The sequence below is a fragment of the Gracilinanus agilis genome, chromosome 4, assembly GCF_016433145.1.
Source record: "Gracilinanus agilis isolate LMUSP501 chromosome 4, AgileGrace, whole genome shotgun sequence".
Classification (NCBI taxonomy): Eukaryota; Metazoa; Chordata; class Mammalia; order Didelphimorphia; family Didelphidae; genus Gracilinanus; species Gracilinanus agilis.
Window position 1 is genome coordinate 6,013,655 of NC_058133.1, and position 23,841 is coordinate 6,037,495.

The following is a 23,841-nucleotide window of genomic DNA, read 5'->3' on the forward strand; positions in this document are numbered from 1 at the left end:
ACACACACATATATATATATATATATATATATATATATATATATATATATACGTATATGAAAGAGGAAATTAGAATCAGCAGAAAGAAGGCACTAGAATGGCAGAAGATAGACTAGTTTTCTTTTACAAGGAAGGGTTCCAGTTGGTATTTGAAGGAAGTCAGGAAAGTTGGGACAAAGAACTAAAGACACAGAATTAAGGAATGGAGTATCTTGTGTCAGGAATACAGAGGAGAATCAAAGTGCCCATGGGAGTGAGTAAGATGCACTAAGCCTGGAAGGAAGAGGTAGTTTTTGAAAGACTTTGAATCCTACAGCGGGTAAGGCCAGCTCATTTTAACCAAATTGTAGTAGGACCAGGATCAGAGACATGCAGGATAAGAACCCATGTGTGAGTTGGAATTCCTATCATGGTATGATATATTCACATGAATGAGATCTTGGATGCATTGGAGTATTATAGTACAAGTTATATAAGTACTTAATTTGTGAGAAAAGTGGGGAATCAAATTGCATATTGCAGTGATTTGAATTTAATCCATGAAAATGGTAATAGGAATATCATTACTACTATTCTGTAGGTGATTAAAGGAGGAGGAAATAAGATGTGACTCATCTAGTCAAGTTGACAAAGATTTATTAGGTATCTAAAATGTGCCAGGCACTAACTGGTGGAGTCAAAAGGAAGGCGAACAAAACAAGCAAAAATATCCTTCATTCAAGGAGCTCATAATTTATTGGTGGGGAAAACATATTTACAATGATACGCAATATATATTTTAGGGATAAACTAGACATTTTCTGAAAGGGAAGGCATTATGTGGCTTCAGACCCTTCCTAGCTGTGTGACCCTGGACAAGTCACTTAATCCCTCTTTACCTAGTCCTTACCATTCTTCTGCCTTGGAACTAATACATAGTATTGATTCTAAGGTGGAAGGGAAGGGTTTAAAAAGGAAGTAAGGTATGATCATTACGGGTAACTGGGAAATATTTGTTAGAGAAGGTAGGATTTTAACTAAAACTTGAAGGAAATCAGGGAAGCCAAAGAGGTAGAAAGAATGGAGAGAGTTCTGAGCATGAGGGACAGGAAGGGAAAATGCAGAGATTGAGACATGTAGTGCCTTGTGGGAACAAAAGCCAGCCGAGTGTCCATGGCAGCCAGTTTCAAACACATGGAAGGAGGATACTCCAGTAAAATACTATATAGGTAGGAGGGGACCAAGTTATCAAGCACTGAAAGGACTTAGAGGAAAAGTAGCAGCATCTCTCCGTAGCTTCGGTCGCGTCCTCCATGTCCCAGGTTTCATGCTTCGGAGAAGATGACTATCAGACAATTGCCTACGTAAAAGAACAGCTTCGACTGAATCATAAGGTTTCAATTGGAAACATTTTGGTTGCTTCAAAGTTGACGAATAACATATGTCTCCGCTCAGAGTTTTAGTAAATGATATTTTTCCTAGAAATGGATTCAATGTGGCCACAGCGGAACCAAGTTGCAACTGAGCATGTAAAGAAGAAGAGCTGCCTGCCTTCTGGACGCGTCCTTTGCATAATGCATCCCTCCTGCCTGAGATGGGGGAGCCAGCCTGACCCAACACTCATGTGCAAGATGCAGCCTAGATTTGTCTTTTGGGTTTGTCATTTCATTTTCAGGGGAAGAAGGGAAAGTAGGGCCGGTCTTTTGGGAGAAAATGAGAGACGTTCCTTTGTAGTGGATCGATGGTGAGTCTTAGACAAAGGGAGAGGAGTCCAAGTCTCCTTCCTAACACATCCAGCAGGGGTCCATGACCCTGAGCAAGAGAGAGAGCAACTTGAAGTGTATAGACTGCTAGATCTGGAGTCAAGAAGACCCACGTTCAAATCTGGCCTCAGTCTTACTGTGTTATCAGGCAAATCTGGGAAAACCATTTGCCCTGTCTGACTCAGTTTCCTAACTTAGAAAAAGACGATAACAATAGCATCTACCTTGCCAAGATTATTATGAGGATAAGGTGAATTAATATTTAGAAAGTGTTTTGAGAACCTTAAAGCTTGATAGAAAGGTTATTTGTTATTATTAGTATTATTATTAAAATTTTTAGTACTCTAGGCAGATCTCAAAGTCTATAAATTGTGGAGAAAGTGTCAATATGCATTGTTAAAAGGATTATCTTCATCTTGAAGTCCCCAGTAGAAATAAATAATAGGTTCATTTCCTGGTCCTTCAGGGAAGAAGTATATTGAGGTTGTCTTTCTTATTTTTTAATAGATGAAACTTTCCCCTGCAAAGCAACACATTTTATCTGGGGGATATAAGAAGCATAACTCTTGATAAAGGAAATAGTTAGCTTTGTTTTGGGTGGGGGGGAGGTTTGTTTAGTTTTTTTTTTTTTTCCAAGTAGAAAGCGAGGGGAGGGAAACCTTCCTGTCCTTTCATAGGAATGCAGAATTAAAGCTAGAAGGGGCCTCAGAGGAAAACCCATTTAGCCCATTCCTACCCCCAAACCCACCACTATTCTATAGCAGCAGAAATAAGCGAGGACAGTACTTCACTGTGCTTTCATTCTGATTCTCAACACTGATTCAGTACCTATTAGGGATAGGGATTTGGCCCATGTTAGCCTCATTCTACTTATTGAGAAAACTCTTCTTAGTTTGAATAGGTCAGTATATTCTTTATAATTTCTAATCTATAGTGCACTAAAGGGTAAAGGGAATTACTCAAAGGCATAGTCAGATATGTCATAGGGAGACCTTGAACCCATGTCTTCTTGACTTTGAATTCAAAGTTATATTTGAGTTATACTGCTAATAAGAAATTCATATCATGCAAAAAAAATTATACTTCTAGCATTGATGTATCAAAGCTGAGTCCATGGGAGCTGGAATTCAGCATCACTGTGAAATATGTCAATTAAATGGACCCATTTGGGAAGAGCCTGACTTCTGATGTCAGGGGGGTATCTCTTTTCCAGTGCTTATTGATTCATTATGTAATTACTACCCTTAAGATAATGCTAACTATGATAAATGAGATTATAATTCAAAGTTCAGGGACCTCAAAGAAAACAGAAGAAATACTCAATATATAAACACAAATTTGTATAGAACGAGAAAGTTATTGCTACACAGGCAATATGATGGAAGAATCAAAATATAGTAAAAGAATGATAAAGAGTAACAGGATTCAATCACTGAATATATAACTATGTTTAAAATCAGCTGGAAAGACAATATTTTATGTTTTTTCGGAACGTGTTAGTAAGACTATTCATTAAATATTTTAGATTTCATCTATATAATGAATCCCCCAAAACACCCTCAGTGATGATGATGCTGTGGATTTGCCAAAAAGTGGTCCTCATAGACGGACAAACCTTTCCAGCTAGCAAGGTCACCTGTATATAAGGTGAAAAAATACAATTTCAATAAACTGATGGATGCATAGATAGATGAGCAGATGAATGGATAAACAAATAAACAAACTAATTAATTAATTAATCAATTAATGCATGGATAAGTGAATATATTAAACAAAGATTTGGATGACAAATAAGAAAAGAAGAAGGAAGGAAGGAAGGAAGGAAGGAAGGAAGGAATGCAGGTACAGGTAAATTACTCTGAACAGATTCTAGGAGGGAGAAAACATTTTTGCTTGAGACAATTTAGTATAGTTTGAGGAAGAGAAGACACTGGAACTGAAAAGTGTGCTTGCAATGTTGCCACAAGGATTGGGGCTTGTGTGCACCCCACTTCTCAAAGAAATAACCTTGAAATAGTCATAAGGGAGATTCAGAGAGGAAGACCTAAATACAACCAAACATGATAGATGTCTGGGTCATGATAATACGTTGGCCTGCCACACATTCCCTTTTTCGTTGTTGTTGTTCATTGTGTTTTGTTTCATTTGGGGGTAGGGTAACTTTTAACTTTTAACTTGTAACTTCCTTTAAAAGACCTAATTCTATGATGAGTTATGAGAGTAAAATTCTTACTTCTGTAAAATAAATGGACTATCGCAGGATATTGGTCAGTGATTTATAGCTAGTATTACTACTTTATTTCCATTCTCCAATTATCTGAACTTTTACACATTGGAAAAATACAAATCAATTGTTGGTATAAAAATCTTTTTTTTTTTTTCTAGGACAAGCATGTAGTGGTTCTATAAATTACGATCAATAGAGAACAAATATCCAGGCCTATAGTTTGTTTTTTAAAGGTCTTCAGCCTTTTAACACCTTCAGCTCTCTGTTTCCTCTGGGAGAAAATCAAATTCTTCAGCTTGGTTTTTAAGATCTTTCATAAAGTGATTCCAATCAACCTTTCCAGCCTTATTTCATACTCTATGTAATCACACCATCTATCTCTTCCAAGCACTCTCCTGGAATACTCTCCTGTTCCCAATTCCATTTCAGTCTTCTGAACAAGGCTGGAAAACTCCTTCCTTGTCTTTACCTCTTGTAGTCCTTTCCTCCCTTCAAGGTTCAGCCCAAGTGACACCTTTTCTGGGAAGGCTTCCTTCATGGTCTCAGTTCAGGTACTTTCCTTCAATTTATCTTTATCTATCTCTGTACAAGTTATATGACTTCATAAAATATAAGGCAGAGATTGTCCTTTTTTAATCTTGTGTCTTCAGTATCCCATGTAGCGCTCAGAATTGCACAGCTAGTATCTGATGGAGAATTTGAACACAAGTCTCCCTGACTTTAGGCTCAAGCGCTCTCTCCACTCTGCTACCTCGGACTACTCTCTCTATAGTCTATGCCTTGGACATACGTGCACAAGATGGATGGCAACCATAGAGGGGAAGACATTGGCCGCTTTGGTGTCTTAAGAACAATGGCTTAAGAGAAACCTTCTTGTGAAGGTGACCTGAGTGGGAATAAAAAGGGGGGAGAAATGGCAGGTGGAGATGTTCCTAGTAAATGAACCATGAAAAAATGGGCAAATGTCTGGAGCCGGGGAAGGCAACATAAGCTTGGACTCTGAGTCACTGGAATGGTGGTCCCAGGAAGTACCTGTCCATGTCAGCACCCTGAAGTAGTCCAGCTCATCCCTCTTCACAGATCCATTAAACCAGTCCTTTTTTTTTTCTTTTCTGGTCATCTGAATTTTCTTCAGTTACTGCAATTCCATTCAAGGTTCTTATTCAAAATATAGAATATTAGGAAGACTTTCGAGATATCCACTGTTGGTTCTCTCTATAGTCTATGCCAGTTTACGCTCCTACTTTGCTAGCGTGTGTCTTCTGACTTAAAAATTCCAAAGAATTCAGATTTGATCTTTGTGGCCGTGTCCCCTGGTGTCGTTGATAGAGTCACGTACTTTCATGGCTGCCATTTTCCTGACTTGATCTGTCTAAAACCAGTTCTTGACTGTCGTTTCTGATGCTGAGCCTTTCTCTGTGTTGGCAGTCCAAGAGAAGGTCAGCTCCCCGAAGGGAAGGACATCCTCCCTCTTGTTCTATGGCCAGCAGCTAACATGGCACCTGTCATACCGTATGAGCTTAATGAATGGTGCCTGCCATAGATTAAGTGTTCATTGACTGATTTAGAGCTGGTGGTGCTCAGCTGCAATTGTCCATCACAACACCCCATACTTTAGCTCTGGCGCTGCTGCCGTTCTGCTGACTCATCTTTGATGGCCCAAGATTTGCCATCATCTCCCAAAATAGAATTCCTGTCATATGATTAAAAAAAGATTCTTAGATCCAACTCTCCAAAGCCCTCCTCTACTAAGTCAGAGAAGGGTTGTGAACTACATGGAAGGAGAGAGTACACATATTGACAGAATCACAGCTTTTTCCAGCACTCGAGCATTCTCAGATGTCTGAGGGGCCTTTGGTCTTTCAGAGAGCTTAAGGCAGTTGACAGAAACTTTGGAATCCTGAGTGTATTAGATTACACAGTTGAAAACTGGCAAAGGAAGAAGAACATATGAAAGGGGGGGAGCAGAGAAACCACTGAACATCAATAGTAGGTAATAAAAAGAGGTGATTTTAAATCTGACTTCAAGAAGTCAGAAGGGTCGGGGCCAAGTCTTTGAAGAGTCCAATAGCCACAGGGGCTGATGATGGCTTTTCAGGATGCTACACTTTCAAAATGATGGCATCATGCAATGAACTTTGGAAAGAATCAATTACATGCACAGGAAAGTTCTCCATTCGAAATCTGTGTCTTTGCCACGTCTAGAGTACTCCTCCCTGGCCTCACTACCACACTACATGTATGTGTTATCACTCTTTAGTCTAAAAAAACAACCTGATTTTAATGTCACGGCTTCCTTTGGCAGCCTGGTGAAGCCTGTGGACCCCTTCTTAGAATAATGTGTTTAAATAATTGAAAACTACTCCATTTTAGTTAGAGGTCAATAAAAATTAAATGCCATTTTCCCCGTCCAAGTACACTAACCCTTGGAAAGCAGCCCAATGACAAGAGGCCCTAAACTGCAGATTAAGAACCTCTCGCTCACTAGAATACAAACTTCTTGAGGGAAAAGGACCACCTTGATGTTTTTTATTTATGTACCAAGACTTGGCACTGGGTCCACCTCATAGTAAAAACTCAAATGGTTTTCATTCATTCATCCATTCTTTCATACAATCAATGAGTCAATCAATAAGTATTTATGATCTCCTATGCGCCAGGAACTTGGCTAGGTGCTAAAGGTACAAGTAAAAACAATGAAACGTTCCCCACTTGCAGTGAATTTACTTTCATTCATTTGACTGTTGAGAAGAGATTCCCACCCTCTTTTCTTCTCTGGCACTACTACTCTGACCTCTGATACTTCCACTGGTATAAGTTCTCACCTCGTATCTCTTTGAGTTTCCCTTACAAAAAGCTTCCCTTTTCCAGTCTGTCATTTACTCAGCTATACAATGACCTATTCAACAAAATTCAGAGACTCCCTATTTCCTCTGGGACCAAACATAAAATCCTTTCTTTGGTTTGTAAAGCCTTCTTGAGCCTGGTTTCTTCCTGCCCTTCCAGTCTTCTTACACAGTACTCGTTCCCCACATATTCTGAAATCTGGTGTCACCAGCAGTCCTGCTATTCCTTCCTTCAAGCCATTCTGTCTCTTGGCTCTGGGAGTGTTCACCACCTGTCTCCCGGGGCCGAGATGCTCTCTCTCCTCTTCTCTGCCTCCTGACTTCCTTCCGATCTCAGCTAAAAGGTCTCCTTCTCCAAAAAGCCATCCCCAGTCCTTCTTAGTTTGAGAGCCTTTCCTTTGTGGATTCTTTTTTTTTCTTCCGTCTGTTTATCCTGTATATATTGTGATTGCACATTGTTAGTGGCGTGTCTCCTCCATGAGATGGGAAGCCCATAAGGGCAGGAGCGACCAATACTTTTCTCTTTATTCTCAGATTGGGCACAAAAGGGAATACTAATGCTACTAAATATCCAAGATGGCCCTTGTCAGGTCCTTCCTAGCCAGCTCTCTATCCACTCTACCGGGCTGACTCATCAGGGTAGACAGTATGAGGATCATATCCTCATTTTTACTTAGAAGGAGTGAATTATAGAAAGGCAGTGGGACATGCCTGGGTTCACAGACAAAGCGAATCAAACCAAGGCCTGAATGCAATACTCTTTCCTTCTTCCTGCATCCATTTCTTAGCTTGGTTTGGGCCATTTCAAGCTGTGAGAAATGTAATTTGGCCAGCCTGATGTCACATTGTGAAAAGATGGAATCTCAGCATTAGAAGAGAACTTGTTGCTTAGCTCATCCGAGTCATTCCTGGAAAATCATCCTTACTAGGACAGTCATGGAACGTTGGTGATCCGGCCTTTGCCTCAAGGTCTCCAGGGAGCAGAAGCTCCCACCTCCTCATAGGACCATCAGCTTGGAGCAGAAAGGGATCTTCATGATCCTCTCCTTGACCCAATCCTTGTGGCAACATTCCAAGCTCACTTTTCAGTTCCGATGTCTTCTCTTCCCCAAACTATATTAAATTTTCTCAAGAAAAAATGTTCTCTCCCCTGTGTGACCCTGGGCAAGTCACTTGACCCCCATTGCCTACCCTTACCATTCTTCTGCCTTGGAGCTAGTGTACAGTATTGACTCTAAGATGGAAGGTAAGGGTTTAAAAAATAATGTTCTCTCCCTCCTAGAATCTGTTCAGAGTAATTTACCTGTACCTATATTTCTTCCTTCTTTCCTTCCTTCCTTCCTTTCTTCTTTATCCCTCCCTCCCTCCCTTCCTCCTTCCCTTCCTCCCTCCCTTCCTCCCTTCCTTCCTTCCTTCCTTCCTTCCTTCTTTTGTTTTGCTAGAGGAGCTTGGAGCCCAGAGAAGTTAGGTCAGCTGCCCAGGGCCACATAGCTGGTAAAAGTCTAAAGAAGGGGGGCAGCTGGGTAGCTCAGTGGATGGAGAGTCAGGTCCAGAGATGGGAGGTCCTGGGTTCAAATCTGGCCTCAGACACTTCGCACCTGTGTGACCCTGGGCAAGTCACTTGACCCCCATTGCCTATTAAAAAAAAAGTCTAAAGAAGGATGTAAAGCCATTCTGAGGTGCCCTCGTGCCTAAAGTATGAGAGTGAGGATGAAGAAGAGCCTGCTTCAAGCACCTCCAGCCCTTTTGGTCTGGGCAGGCCTAAGTAAGTGGCCTGATTTCTCTGGGTCTCAGTCTCCATGTCTATAAAACGGTGACAATATATAACCTGGCACGAGGGCTGATCAAATGATATCAGACATACACACACACGCACACACACATATGCACAATCCATGTTGCCAACCAGAGTCTATACATGTTAGCTAATATTATATTAAGCCTTTAGATTCTTGAATCCATGGCTGATGGAATTTTTTTCATCTCGATATCTATATATGTGTATATATTTGTTTATTTGTTTGTTTGTTTCTTTACTTGTCCCACTCCCTGTTTGAATGACTCGTCATCAGGAAAGGTGGCTTCCCTCACTTTAGCCCGTGTGACCCTTAAAGATTCCTCGTTGCTTTGGATCCTGATGACTCCTATTATCTCTGGGCTCTGATCCTGGCACCTGATTTAGAAACCTGACCCACATGATGAATTTTCCAGGAAAAGGAAAGACAAAATTCCTTCAGGTTCCACATTGAAGTTCTACAGGTGGGGGTGGGCCCTGGCCCAGTAGCCTCTTTCACCAGAAGGTGTCGGGGTGGGCAGCTCAGTCACTAGAGCAAGCTCGCCAGGCCCTGTTTGGGGTGCGCCAAGGGAAGGGGGGGAGGAGGACTGTCAAAGAAGCCCCCTGTATCTGCTTCCCACTCGAGGAGTTCCGCACTGGCTCTGCCCGGGCCGTTGGTTCTCCTTCTGGCTGGTCTTAGAACAAAGGATGGAATCATTACCCTCCTCTTCACTTGAAATCGTTTGTAAACAGCATCTTACAAAAAGTCACAAAAGGATCATTTTGCCGAAGGACGACAATTAAACACACCGTAATCGTTTTGTTTTGTTTCCCTCCCATTCTAGCCAAACCCTTCGAGAGCGGCCAATACTTGGACATCTATGGCATCACCAGGGACCAGGCCGGGGAATACGAGTGCGGAGCGCAGAACGACGTGTCCTTCCCGGACGTGAAGAAAGTGAAGATCGTCGTGAACTGTAAGTCCTTTTCCTTTCCGCCACAACCCGACAAAGAAAAGGCAAACATCAGACATGCTAAAACATCTGAGGGAAACCCGTCTGAAGGGCTGAATTTGGCCTTTGGTTTCCCATCACTCACGCGGGCCTAAAAGGAGCGGACATGAGGGCAGGTTCTCAGCCACAGCTCTGTCCCGTGAATGCATCGCAGAGGCCGCCGCGCTTGTCAGGGCTTCCCGGTCTCGTGCGCTCTCTGTCATGGTAGCCCATCTCTGAAAGGCTGGACCAGGCCATCCCTCTCTGTCTCAGGGGCTGGGGGGGCGCTGAGGGTAACTCCCCATCGACCCTGGTGCAAGGGAAGGCTCTGGGAAAGAGTGGCTTCCTACAAGAGCACTCAGAGCCTTTCCCTCTAGGCGGCGGGAGATTTAACTCTTTGGGGGTGGAAGTGAGCCGAGACAAAAGACAGAACATCTCCTGGGAGGGGAGCACGTTCTGGACTGGCCACTGAAATCACTGGATGGCTCTGGAAGGGTTATCATAGCGTAACGTCTCTGTTAATTCCCCTGAAACGTAATTCAGGGACACGGAGGCCTCGGCCTTACAAGGCAGATGGAGGCCTTATTGGAAACCGAGATTAGGAGAGGATGATGAAGGAATAAGTGACTTCTCCAGGGTCAAAGGAAAGCCTTGAACTCTGACCCTGAGGCCACCTCCTTATGGACCAAGTCCCACTCTTCAACCCTTGTCAGGGGAATGTCTGTGGAGTGACTGACGCTCCGCTCCAATGTTTTGTTGACCAGAATCCCATTCTTTGATGAAGGGCGGCCGGATCTCCTCATCTCATCAGAAGGAGGCCAGTCAGTCAGCCCGAGATTTTGTAGACTTTCTCCTCCTTTCGGCCCCTTAGCATAAAAACTCTTCTGGAGAAGAACACAAGCTTGGCCCCAAGGGGCACTGCAGAGTACGGCTTCTGTGGTGCCCTGACCATTGTTTACACTGAAAACTGTACAGCCTTTGGTGGCTGGAAGGACCGCGTTCCGCACAGTGCCATTGTTGTTGTTGTGTTTTTTTAACATACTTGAAGTAAAATGTCTTTTCAGATTTTCCTCCATCTGCCTCCGACAGTGGCCTGGGTTCTGTTTTAATTAATCATTTAATAATGGATGGAATCCCTCTTAAGATGGTGCTGGGGATAGGCTAGATGGATGGAATGGGGTCCCTCTGCGGATGTTAACGGCCAGTTGGGAAGGCCAAGAGAATCTCCGTCCAGGCAGAGCCACTCAGGAGATGGAAAAGCACTTTCATTAGAAGGGAAAGGGGAAAAGGAATTGGAAAGCCAAGGATCTAACCCCCCGGCTCCTCAGGGAGGGTCTTCTCCGAGTCGATGGTCCTCCCTAATGGAGACCCCCCATCCCTGCCCCTGCTAAGCTGCACTAAAGACCCCTCAGATGGCATTGAGGTCCGTGGCAAGCCTAGCAGGGGCAGAGGAAGATCCCGGGTCTGAATGGACTCCGGCCTCCAGCTCATTGGCAAGGCGTTGAGTCAGGCCAGCTTCCCTTCACGGGTCTTGTCAGGAAACGCCGGCATCCACAGGAAGGACGGGAGAGGCAACCCCTGGGGAGGAGACAGCAAAAGCCCCCCTGGAGACTCCGAGGGCTTCTGAGCTTTGCACTCAAGCCTTTCCGAGGTTCCCGGATTCTCTCTGTGTGGGGTCCTGCCTCGGCAAGCATGCTCTGACCCCCTCCTCCTCGGAGCGTTCCAAGCCTCTCCCCAGGCTTGTCTTTCTCAGACCTCTCTCACGCCTCTGCAGAGGCCGTCCTTCGTGCCTGGAAGCACGGCATTCTGGGATCCTTCACTCTCTTTGGGGCTCACCTGTACCTATATTTCTTCCTTCCTTCCTTCCTTCCTTTCTTCTTTATCCCTCCCTCCCTCCCTTCCTCCCTTCCTTCCTTCTTTTGTTTTGCTAGAGGAGCTTGGAGCCCAGAGAAGTTAGGTCAGCTGCCCAGGGCCACATAGCTGAATGATTATGAAAATAGGGCTGGTCTTTTAGACCCCCTAAAAGGGTCTCAGAGACCCCGAGGGGTTCCCAGAACGTTCGGTGAGAGCCGGTGCTCTCAGGGAACAAAGTGAGCACCCCAAGAAGCCGCAGTACGTAGGGAGGTGTGTAGCAGGGCCTGAGAGCCGGGCCTCCCTGGGCAGCCACTTGGTCCGGAGTCCGGAGAGGAAGGTCAGAGGAGGAAGGAAGCCAGAGCCCACTGGGCAGGGCGAGGAGCCCAGAGGAGAAGGGCCGAGGCAGCCTGTCAGGGATGTGTCAGGGCCGCTGTGCCCCCAGCCTCCTCACTTCTCGGTGATGGGGACGACAGCCTTTTTTGTACTGACTGACAAGAAAAAATAGCATCTTCCTGAATTCATCCCATTTTATGCAGCACTTACTTGGGCTTTTGCCTGCACTCTCCCTCTCCAAATATTCCCAGGCCGGAATTCTGCCTCATTGAAGATATTTAGCTCAGTTTATTCCAGCACTATCCATAGGGAAGGAGAATTGTTAGCCTCCTTGTGAACTTGCTACCTTCCAAATTCACAGGACTGAAAGCTTCCTACAAAGGTCCCAGGACCAGTTTCATCCGAGGAGTTCTCTGGTGCACCACTAAAGGCAAAATGGCTTTGAGCAGCGGGCAGTTAAAGGAGCCCTCTATGAGGCCTTCGAGGACCTTTTTTTTATCTGTTATTTGCTAGCTCTGTGACTTTGGATAAGTCACTTGGCCAGCCTGAGCCTCAATTTCCTCTACTGTCAAAATCAGTAGAGATTAGAGGACTGGATGATATAGCTTCTAAGATTCCTTTCTAACAGGATCTAAACATTCTCTGATATCTGGGAATTCCTTAGAAATTTCCTATTCCACAACATAATGTTTAATTGCATATGAAAGTGCCAGAGTGACTCAGTGAATGGGGCATCGAATTTGGAGTCCAATAACTTGGGTTCAAATCTGACCCTTTACTCCCTGAGAGACCCTTTTTAAAATCATTAATCCTCATTTTGGAAGAAAAAAAAAAAGATGATCTGCTGTCACAGAGCTTACATTCAATTAGAAGAGAAAAATATGTATATATGTAAATGTCTGCCAAATAAATGCAAAATAAGGTCAATAGTACACAAAGGCAGTCACCCAAGTGGCTGGACCTCACCTCCTTCCCTGTAAAATGAAGGGGTTGGGCTAAATGGATGACCTCAAAGGATCCTTCAAGTCCTCCCAGGATGCACCTATGAGAATGGCAAGATTTGTGGGGTTTTTTTGGTGTTCTATGAGTGGATTCGTCCTAGAATGTCCGACATCACCAATTCTCCCCTCACCGCACTCTGGCACCACAGAGAAGTATTAGAAGTTAACAATAAACAGATACGAGCTGGGATCTGAATCCATAATCTTTGAAGAAGGAAAAATAAAATAGATGAATGCCTTCCCTGATGTACTAGGCTTGCCAGATCAGAGAACATCGGGGGAGTCCTTCCAACGTTCCTCCCTGCCTCTGATTGAAAACTTCCAAGGACGATGCTCTCCTCCGATCTATTTCGGAATCGTTCTCATTGGTGGAAAGCGCATCCTTGCAAATGTCTGAAGATATCTGCTCTGGCAAACCGAAGACAAAGGAGGGAAGGAGATGGCCAGATGCTTTCAGATGACAGAAGCTCCGCCGTGTGGAAGAGAGACCAGCCGTGCTCTGTCTGACCCCAAAGAGCAAAACTTAACATAATAGAAGGTACAAAGAGATCAATTTGCCCTGAAAAAGGGACCAGAGAATAAGCAAAGCCCAGCAGTGAGCCTTGTGAGCCAGATCTTCAACTCTAATGCGCTTCTCTGAAAGGCACTTGGTTCCTCCTCCCTTGAAGTCTTCTAGATCCTTGGAGTGGGAGGGGGGGAGGGGAGTCTCTTGTCAGGTCTGAGTTGAATTAGTGAGCTTGTTAGCTGCCTTCTGATCCGGAAATTCTGTTTCTCTGTAGTTCTGTAATCTTGCTGACACTTTATGGATTGACTACAGATTACCAATAACATGCTATGAACTAGAATCTGAATCCATTAAAAAAAAAAAACAAAAAACTTTAACAAGCTTCCAAATGGCCAAAGATTGCTGTGCCACAGATCTTAGAGAAGAAGGAAGCTCAGAGATCCTTCCGTCGCTTTTCCAACTTCATTAAGGCATTTCTACATTTCATAACTGATAACTGAATACTTTCAGTAATGGAGAGCTCATATCACAAGTCAGTTAACGGTATTAATGGTTTTAATTGTTAGACAGTTTATCCTCTCATTGAGCCCATTGGCATGTTGCTTCATAGGGGGATAGGTGACTCGTGTACAGAGTGTTGAGCCAGGGATCAGGAAGACCTGAGTTCAAATCCAGCCTCAGATACTCTCCAACTATATGACCCTGGGCAAGTCACTTGACCTCTGTTTATCTTAATCACTGGAGAAGGAAGTGGCAAACTACTTTAGTATCTTTTCCATGAAAACCCCAAATGGGGTCACAAAGAGATGGACATGATTAATCAGCTCAACAAGGATGGTCTGCTCTCTATAAGAGATGCCTCTACTTTCTGTGCTTTAACCCCGAACCCCTTACCATCTGGCCTCTGACCTCATCATTTCTATGGAAACTGCCCTCTTTAAAGTTATCAGAGATCTCTTCATTGCTACCTCCAGTGGGCTTCTTCCAGTCTTCATCTCCTCAACCTCCCTGCAGGCTTTGACATGATTGACATCAAGGTTGTCCAGATGCCCCTCTCTTCTGATTCTCCTCCTCCCTTTCTGACTACTCCTCTTCAGTCTACTTTGCTGGATCATCTTCCAAGTCACACCTTTCAACTTCCTAGGTTGTTGGGTCCCCCCCCCCCCGCCCCGGATCCTCTGCTCTCTCCTACTTCCCTTGGGGTTCTCATCAGCTCCCAGAGGTCTAATTATTCTCTATTTGTTGAACAGTCCTCCTATCCACAAATCTACCTGTGCTTTCCCTCCTCTCTGCTCACCTCCAACCTCCTGTTTCCAAGCATCCCTCAGAAATCTCAAACTAGCTCTCCAGCAGACGGCTCAAACCTGGCTTGTCTCAAGCAGAACTCATTATCTTTCTCCCCAAAATGGCCTTCGCCTTCTCCGTTACTACAAAGGGCAGCTCTGCCCTTCCAGGCCCCTGGACTCCTCCCCAGAAGGACCCTGGACTCCTCTCTGTCTCTCCCCTCCATATTGAATCCATTGCCAAGGCCACCTTCATTGCATTTCTCAAGATCACTCCTTCTCTCCTTTGACACCTCACGCCCGTACCCTTGAAACAGGCTGCTGGTGACTCTTTTCCCCCACCCCAGTCTATCTTCCATTTAGCTACCATACTCATTTTCTCAAAGCGTGCACACACACACACACACACACACACACACTCATAGAATCCAGAGGCTCTCTTTCACCTCCAGGATCAAAACCAAAATCCTCTGTTCGGCATTCCAAGCCCTTCATGACCCATCTTCCTCTTACCCTAACCTTCCCAGCCCTCTTAAACCTAGCCCTCTGCTTTGTGTTTTTTTTTTTTTGATGCAGTGACACTGGCCTCCTTGGTGTCCCAATAGCAAAACACTCCTCCTCTCAGTGACAAGCATTTTGTCTGGCTGTCCCCCCCTTCCTGGGATGATTTCCCACCTCAACTCCACCTACTACATTTTCCAGCTTCCTTAAAGTAGCAAATAAGTCCCTTCCTCTTAGATCCAGCCTTTCCCAATTCTTCTTAATATTAATATCATCTCTGTGTGTTGCATGTTGTCTCTCCCATTCAATGATGGGTCTCTTCAATTCAGGGACTTTTGTGGGGGTGACACCCCTAATGCTTAGCACTATGCTGGGTAGATGGTAGGTGACCAATAAATGTGTAGTCACTGTTTTATCCAGAGTCATCCTATTCTAGGTGGAGGAATGGGTACTGTCCTGCATGGAGAATCCCAAAGATCTCATTTTAAATATGGCCTTAGACGTGGACAAGCTCTGGCACCCTGGATGAGTTACCTCCTGTCTGCCTCGGATGCCTCATCTATAAAATAGGGATAAAATAGCATCTGCCTCGGAGGCTGAAATAAGTTAATATTCATGAAGTACTTTTGACACCTTAAACTGCCTTATAGGATCCTCCTCATCCTCATTTTTCCTCTGGACAGCTCTCCAGACATTTGAAAACAAGACTCCCATCTTCTCTCATCCATGGGAAACATCTCAGCTTCCCTCCTGTCACTGCCTTATGACACGGCTTTTAAGTATTTCAGTGTCTTCATGACCGGATACACTCAAATACTCTCCATCCAGCTCTTGTAAGCTGACCCCCAGACTTGATCAAAGGGAGCCAGGCTTGTTCTTTGCTATCAAAAGGGCAGCCCACCCCCCACTCCCATGTCCCCATGTAGACTGCCATGTCAATCCCAAGAAGATCTGACCCTGCTTGTCTTTGCTTTGATCAGCCAAGCTCTATGGTGTTCAGGATGCGTTGGCCTTGGGCCTCCCTCCATAATGTTCCTTCACCAAAACTAAAATGTACCAAGAACTCCCCGTGTTACCTGGTTCTGGCACAGACGTGCTGTGACATCCACACAACCATGGAGAAAAACAATACAAAACAAAACTGTTTCTACCCTTAAAAAGAGGAAGCAGGTTCAGTGCCGATGAGTAAGCAGAGGTAGGGGTGGGCTCCAGTTTTATTGAACGAGGAAAGAGAACCCAGCCTGACTCCCTGGTAGAGAAGAGGCCGGTTGGGAAGAATCCCAGAAAGTCACGATTCTTGCCTACCTTAAAGGAATGACCCCTTCTTGGACAGGACACGGGCTCACAAAAAGACACTCTTGTTGGAATCTCAGCTCCACGGCTTCCTCCATGTTTGACATCCAACAAAAGACTTTCCTTTTGATGAAGGGCTTCATCCTCGTCACCCTCGTGGAAGCGTTGGGTCAGACAACATCTAAGCAATGCTACTTTTAATAGCAGCGATGAGAAATAAGCATGAAATAGGGGCACGAGATGAACTAGAAGAGTTGTTTTTAATGAATTCAGTTAAATAACTTTCCAGTTTAACGCGAAGACTCATTTGTGTGTTTCTCATTTAACTACGTTCAGCCTATTCCTCATTTGAAGAAGCTGATTTGCAGTCTCTAGAAGGAGAACCATAGAAGAGGGACCTCCCTTTGGAGGTGGCTCTGCCTTCCCCGAGAGCACCCCCAGGAGGGCTTGTCTGGCCCCCGATCAGAGCTCTTTAAGGACTGTATCCTGCTGTCTCTGCAAGTGACTCCATTTATTTCTGAACAGTTCCAGCGGTTGGAAAGTTCTTCCTTGGGCTGAGTCTGAAGCTCTGACCTGGGATGATCTGATGTGTATGGGAGTGAGAGGCAGGAACTGGCTTATTCAGGGCCCCCAAGGCAGGGGCAGACGCAGAGCCAAGTCCCAGCCCGAATCTCCTGAGCCCAGACCCAGTTTGCCTACACACATCCCTGCCCACCCCCAACAGGATGAGGGAGGACAAGGCAGGATCATGTCTTCATGGCGAACCTTCCAAAGCTTGAAGGTGGAGCTCATGGGAGCCCCTCCTGCCCCGGATCCTGTCTGGCCCAGAAGAGTTTCCTTCTTTATATTAAAGTCATTCACCCATTCTGAATTTATCTTGGTGTAGGGTGTGAGATGTTGATCTAAACCTAATCTCTCCCATATTGTTTCCCAATTTTCCCAGCAGTTTTTTTCAAATAGTGGATTTTTGTCCCAAAAGCTGGGTTCTTTAGGTTTATCGTAGACTGTCTTGCTGAGGTCACTTACCCCAAGTCTATTCACTGATTCTCCCTTCTGTCTCTTTGCCAGTACCATATTGTTTTGATGACTGCTGCTTTATAGTACAGTTTAATATCTGGTACTGCTAGGCCACTTTTCTTCATATTTTTTTTTTCATTATTTCCCTTGGTATTCTTGGTCTTTTGTTCTTCCAAATGAATTTTGTTATAGTTTTTTTTTTCTAATTCAGTAAAAAAGTTTTTTGGTAGATTGATAGATATAGCATTAAATAAGTAAATTAATTTGTGTAGAATGGTTGTCCTACCATTATGTTATGTTAGCTCACCCTACCCATGAGCAATTAAAATTTTTCAAATTATTTAGATCTAGTTTTAATTGTGTGGAAAGGGTTTCATAGTTGTGTTCATATAATTCCTGTGTTTGTCTTGCCAGATAGATTCCCAAGTATTTTATATTGCCTAGGGCAGAGGTCAGCAACATATGGCACTCGAGCCATATCTGGCTTCATCTCCCCACCAGCCAGTCAGGGCAGAGCCCCAGGATGTGCCCCAGGGGGCCCTTCAGCCCCTGCCCCATATTCCAGTGCCTTCCACCTCCATCCTCCTCCTTCTGCAGGCGTTTATAGCTCTCACTGCCAAAAAGGTTGCCAACCATTGGTCTAGAGTGATTTTAAATGGAATTTCTCTTTCTAACTCTTCCTGCTGCAATGTGTTGGAAATATATAGAAATGCTGATGATTTATGTGCATTTATTTTGTATCCTGCAACTTTGCTAAAGTTATGAATTATTTCCATTAACTTTTTAGTTGATTCTCTAGGATTTTTTTAGGTAGACAATAATATCATCTACAAAGAGTGATAGCTTGGTCTCCTCCTACCTTATTTTGATACCTTCAATTTCCTTTTCTTCTCCAATTGATACTGCTAGTGTTTCCAATACATATAATAGAGGTGACAAGGGGCATCCTTGTTTCACTCCTGATCTTATTGGGAATGTTTCTAATTTATTAACATTGCAGATGACGTTTGTTGATGGTTTTAGAGATATACCATTTATTATTTTTAGGAAAGGCCCTTCTATTACTATACTTTCTAGTGTTTTCAATAGGAATGGGTGTTGCATTTTGTCAAAGGCTTTTTTAGCATCTATTGAGATAATCATGTGATTTTTGTTGGTTTGCTTGTTGATATGGTCAATTATGTGAATGGTTTTCCTAATGTTGAACCATCCTTGCATTCCTGGTATAAATCCCATCTGATCATAATGAATAACCTTTGTGATCACTTGCTGGAGTCTTTTTGCTAGTATTCTGTTTAAGATTTTTGCATTTATGTTCATTAAGGAGATTGGTCTGTAGTTTTCTTTCTCTGTTTTTGATCTACCTGGCTTTGGGATCAGTACCATATTTGTGTCATAAAAGGAGTTTAGTAGGACTCTTATTGTGTCAAATAGTTTGTATAGTATTGGAATTAGTTGTTCTTTGAAGGTTTGATAGAATTGATTTGTGAATCCATCAGGCCCTGCAGATTTTTTCTTAGGGAGTTCTTTGATGGCTTGTTCCATTTATTCTTCTGATATGGGATTATTTAGGTATTCTATTTCTTCTGCTGTTAATCTAGGCAATTTATATCTTTGTAAATATTCATCCATATCACCTAAGTTGCTATATTTATTGCCATATAATTGGGCAGAATAGTTTTAACGATTGCTTTGATTTCCTCTTCATTAGAAGTGAGGGCTCCCTTTTCATCTTTCATACTGATAATTTGGATTTCTTTTTTCCTTTTTGTTTAATTACATTGAACAGTACTTTGTCAATTTTATTTATTTTTTCAAAGTACCAGCTTCTAGTCTTATTTATTAATCCAATAGTTCTTTTACTTTCAATTTTATTGATTTCTCCTTTGATTTTTATAATCTATAATTTAGTTGTTTGGTTTTTTTTAAACCCTTGTACTTCGATGTATTTTCTCATAGGTGGAAGAGTGGTAAGGGTAGGCAATGGGGGTCAAGTGACTTGCCCAGGGTCACACAGCTGGAAGTGGCTGAGGCCGGGTTTGAACCTAGGACCTCCTGTCTCTAGGCCTGACTCTCCATCCACTGAGCTACCCAGCTGCCCCCTATAATTTAATTTTTAACTGGGGATTTTTCATTTGTTCCCTTTCTAGTTTTTTGATTTGCATGCCCAGTTCATTGATCTTTGCCCTCTCTAATTTGTTAATATATGCACTCAAGGATATATATTTCTCCCTGAGTACTACTTTAGCTGCATCCCAAAGAATTTGGTAGGATTTTTCATTATTATCATTCTCTTCAATGAAATTGTTAATTGTTTCTGTGATTTGTTCTTTAACTGATTTTGGAGAATCATGTTATTAAATTTCCAATTAGTTTTTGATTTGCCTGTCCATGTGCCCTTACTGATTATTTTTATTGCATTGTGATCTGAAAAGGTTACATTTATTATTTCTTCTCTTTTGCAATTGTTTGCCATATTTCTATGCACTAGTACATGTTCAATCTTTGTAAATGTACCATCTGCAGCTGAAAAGAAGGTTCATTCCTTTTTGTTCCTATTTATTTTTCTCCACATATCTATTAACTCTAATTTTTCTAGGATTTCATTCACCTCTCTTATCTCTTTCTTATTTATTTTTTGGTTTGATTTATCTAGATCTGATAGAGGAATATTTAGATCTCCCACTAGTATAGTTTTACTATCTATTTCCTCCTTGAGATCTTCCAGTTTCTCCTTTAGAAATTTGGATGCTATACCATTTGGTGCATACATATTGAGTACTGTTATTTCCTCATTGTCTATACTCTTTTATCAGGATGTAATTACCTTCCCTATCTCTTTTAATCAGATCTATTTTTACTTTGGCTTTGTCAGAAATCGTGATTGCCACTCCTGCCTTCTTTTTTCTCAGTTGAAGTCCAATAGATTTTGGTCCAGCCATTGACCTTAACCCTATGTATGTCCACCTGCCTCATGTGTGTTTCTTGTAGAGACAACATATTGTAGGATTTTGTTTTCTAATCTGCTCTGCTATTTGCTTCTGTTTTATGGGTGAGTTTATTCCATTCACATTCAGAATTATAATTATCAGTTGTGTATTCCCCAACATTTTGGTATCCTCTCCTAGTTCTACTCCTTCTTCTTACTCTATTCCCTTTTAAACCAGTGGTTTGTTTTAAATCAGTCCCCCTTCTCCCCTCCCCTGGTATACTACCATTTCCACCCCTCCCTTCCCCTCTTATTATTTTTAAGGCCTAATGAATTCCCTCCCCCATCTCTTCCCTGAACTCCCCACCCCACTGCCCACCTTGGTTTATCCCTTCTGACTTTCTCAGTAGGGTTAGATAGAATTTGATATCCCAATGTATCTAGCTACTCTTACCTCTCAGGATTAATTCCACTGAGAGTAAGGTTTAAGTATTTCCTATTAATGCTTTTTCATCACCTCCCCTTCCCATGCCCTCTTTGTGTGGTATAGATTATCCTATTTTTCTTATTCCTTCAAGTTACTCTTGGTGCCATCTTCTCTTCCCCCCACATACACTCCCCTCCCAATATTATCTTAGACCATTTAGTACTCCAACCTCTCCTTATGACTAATTCTTCTAATTGCTATAATAGTGAGTACAATTTTTTAGAATTACACATTATATTTCACAATATAGGAATACAAATAATTTGATCTTATTGAAGGCCTTGAAGAAGGTAATTTAAAGATAAGAGTTTTCTTTCTTTCCCCTGTTTCTTATTTACCTTTTCATGTTACACTTGGTTTTTGTGCTTAGATATCAAATTTTCCATTTAGTCCTGGTCTTTTCTGTGCAAATATGTGGAAATCTTCTTTCTTGTTGAATGCCCATACTTTCCCCTGGAAGTATATAGTCAGTGTTGATGGGTAGGTGCTCCTTGATTGTAGACCCAATTCTCTTGCCTTTCTGAATATCATCTTCCAAGCCTTGTGGTCTTTTAGTATGGAGGCTGCCAGATCCTGTGTGATCCTGATTGGTGCTCCTTGATATCTGCATTGTCTTTTTCTTGCTGCTCATAATATTTTCTCCTTAACTTGGAACCTTTTGAATTTGGCTATTACATTCCTGGGGGTTCTATAAGCTCTTTCAGTGTCTATTTTGCCCTCTTGTTCAAGGACACCAGGGCAGATTTCTTGGATAATTCCTCGTAGTAGGATATGTAGATTTCTATTTGTCTCTGATGTTTCCAGAAGACCAATAATTCTCAAGTTGTCTCTTCTAGGCCTGTTTTCTTGATCTGTTATCTTCTCATTGAGATATTTCATGTTTCCTTCTATTTTGTCAGTCTTTTGACTTTGCTTTATTAATTCTTGCTGTCTTATGAGATCATTGGCTTCTCTTTGTCCAACTCTAGTCTTTAAAGACTGGTTTTCAGCTATAATCTTTTCGTTTTCCTTTTCAGACTGGTCTATCTGGCTCTTCATGACTTCCAGTTGGTCATTTCTGGTATTCAATTTGCTAATTATTTCATGTGATTTCTGAACCTCAATTTCCAATTGCAAAATTTTGCCTTTTAAACTGTTATTTTCTTTTTGAACTATTTCCCACTTTGCTCACCAGATCTCTTTCATCTTTCTCATGATCTCAGATTTGAACTCTTCAAGAGCTAGTGACCAATTTTCATTTTGGGGGGAAAGTTTGGATGCCTTTACTTGTTTGTCCTCCTCTGCTTTCTGGATTTTCCTGTGCAAAAGTTATTAAGTGTTAGAGCTTTTTTCTTGGTCTTTTTGGTGGTTATTTCTTGAGCCTTGCTTGTCATCATTGTGCTGGTTTTTCTTTCTCAGCCAGAAGTCTGAGTGAGGCAGGCAGGCTCTCTGTGTATGGAGCTAAGAAGCAGTTTTTACCTGAGGCTACTTTGAGAGTCGCCTGGCTTCCGCCATCTGCGAGGCCTCTGCTGTCCTTGGCTCCTCTCAGCTTCAATCTGCACCCAAGGTCTGCGCTCTCCCGCCTCCTGGGGTCTCAATCTTGCTGCTCTCTGGGGCGAGCTCTTGGTGGTCCTAGTTAGCTGCTAAGGGACTAGATTTTGTGGCGCCCCCCCCCCTCGCTCTACCTCTACAGCCCAGCCTCCGACTCTGGTACTGTGGGTGGGGTGGGGGAGGGGTGATCCGCTGGCGTGTGGATGGGCGCTATTTCCCCCCTTTATAGTGTGGACGTGCCCAGATACCACCTACCTTCCGTGCTGCACCCTGTTGGTTTTTGTGTCCTCCGGAGGTATCCTGTAGAGGTGGCTGAGGAGAGTAAAGCGCCCAGCCTCTACTCTGCAGCCATCCTAACCCGGAAGTGTCCACGTCTCTATTTCAGACAGACACGCAGGCCCCCCGGGGGGAGGGGAGGTTTCCAGGTGTGGCCAAGCAGGAGGAGATGCGGAGGTGCCTCCTTAAGGAAGGCTGGAGATGTTTTCCAGCAAAGCTGGGGCGGCCATTTACATATTGTTTTGCATCTGATACATATTCATTTATGCAAATGGATATTTTATATTCTGGAATATAACTAAATCCAAATATATGGACTAGAATATCCTCATTAGTGACACCTAATGCAATTGTACGGAAACCTGTGACTGAAGCCCCGGAGACGCGGGGAGGCGGGGACAAGCACCCCGCCAGCACCCATCAGCGGGTCCCTCCGGGTCCTTCTCCTCACCTTGACACGCATTTCCGTGATCGTCTCGTGGGGAGATGCCAGAAAACAGGGACAGCCTGAAGCCACGATGGAAGGCCAAAGAAGGGAGCCTTCAGGGCTGAGATTGGCTCAAAGAGGCCCGTGTGGGTGCCTGGCTCCAGCCCCCGGGGCAGAGATGGGGTCCTGCGGGGGGCCTCTGTGCGGCTGAGGGCAGGCAGAGGCAGCAGGGAGCCAGCCCGGAGTCTGGAGCATTTGTTACCCTGCGTGTCCTGCGCAGCGATGGAGGGTTTGTGTGTCATAGTCTACACACTCACACACACATGCACACACATGCATTAGTTGCACACATATGCACAAACGCCTTCCTCTAGTAAGATGCGGCGGCTGTAAGTCCGGAGCCCGTCTGGGCTTCTTTGTTGTCATTTTATTTCTTACATCCCAGAGGCTGAACCGAGAAGCCAGAACACACCGAGCCCTTACGTGAAAGTCAGGCTGAATAAAATGAAGTCAGAATGGTACAAGGATAGTAGAGAGTAGATGTACTGTAGATACGTGATAGGGAATCAGGTGTATGTGTGTATGGAGGTAGATATGTATGGAGACGGAACTGCAGCTGGGGGGAGAGAGGGAGAGGGAGAGGGAGAGGGAGAGGGAGAGGGATCCTGTGGATCACACCTCTTCTCAGATCTTAGGCTATAAAAGACTCTTGATCTGGTATAGTTTTAATAGATAAGACCCTAATTAATCCTCCTATATTTAAATGTAAAGGTTTATCCTGGAATTCTTCATTCATATGGTAAATGAGATATAGAGACAGCCCA

The 23,841-nt window shown here is 43.4% G+C and overlaps 1 protein-coding gene across 1 annotated transcript in view; it reads left to right on the forward strand.

Annotated features, from left to right (window-relative positions):
- The window catches only part of NEGR1 (neuronal growth regulator 1), a 1,016,240-nt gene that overhangs the window by 660,068 nt on the left and 332,331 nt on the right, over positions 1–23,841 (forward strand). Inside the window, exon 4 of the mRNA XM_044672722.1 lies at positions 9,435–9,566. Within this exon, the coding sequence (XP_044528657.1) occupies positions 9,435–9,566 (132 nt within the window). The remainder of the gene's footprint in view (positions 1–9,434; positions 9,567–23,841) is intronic.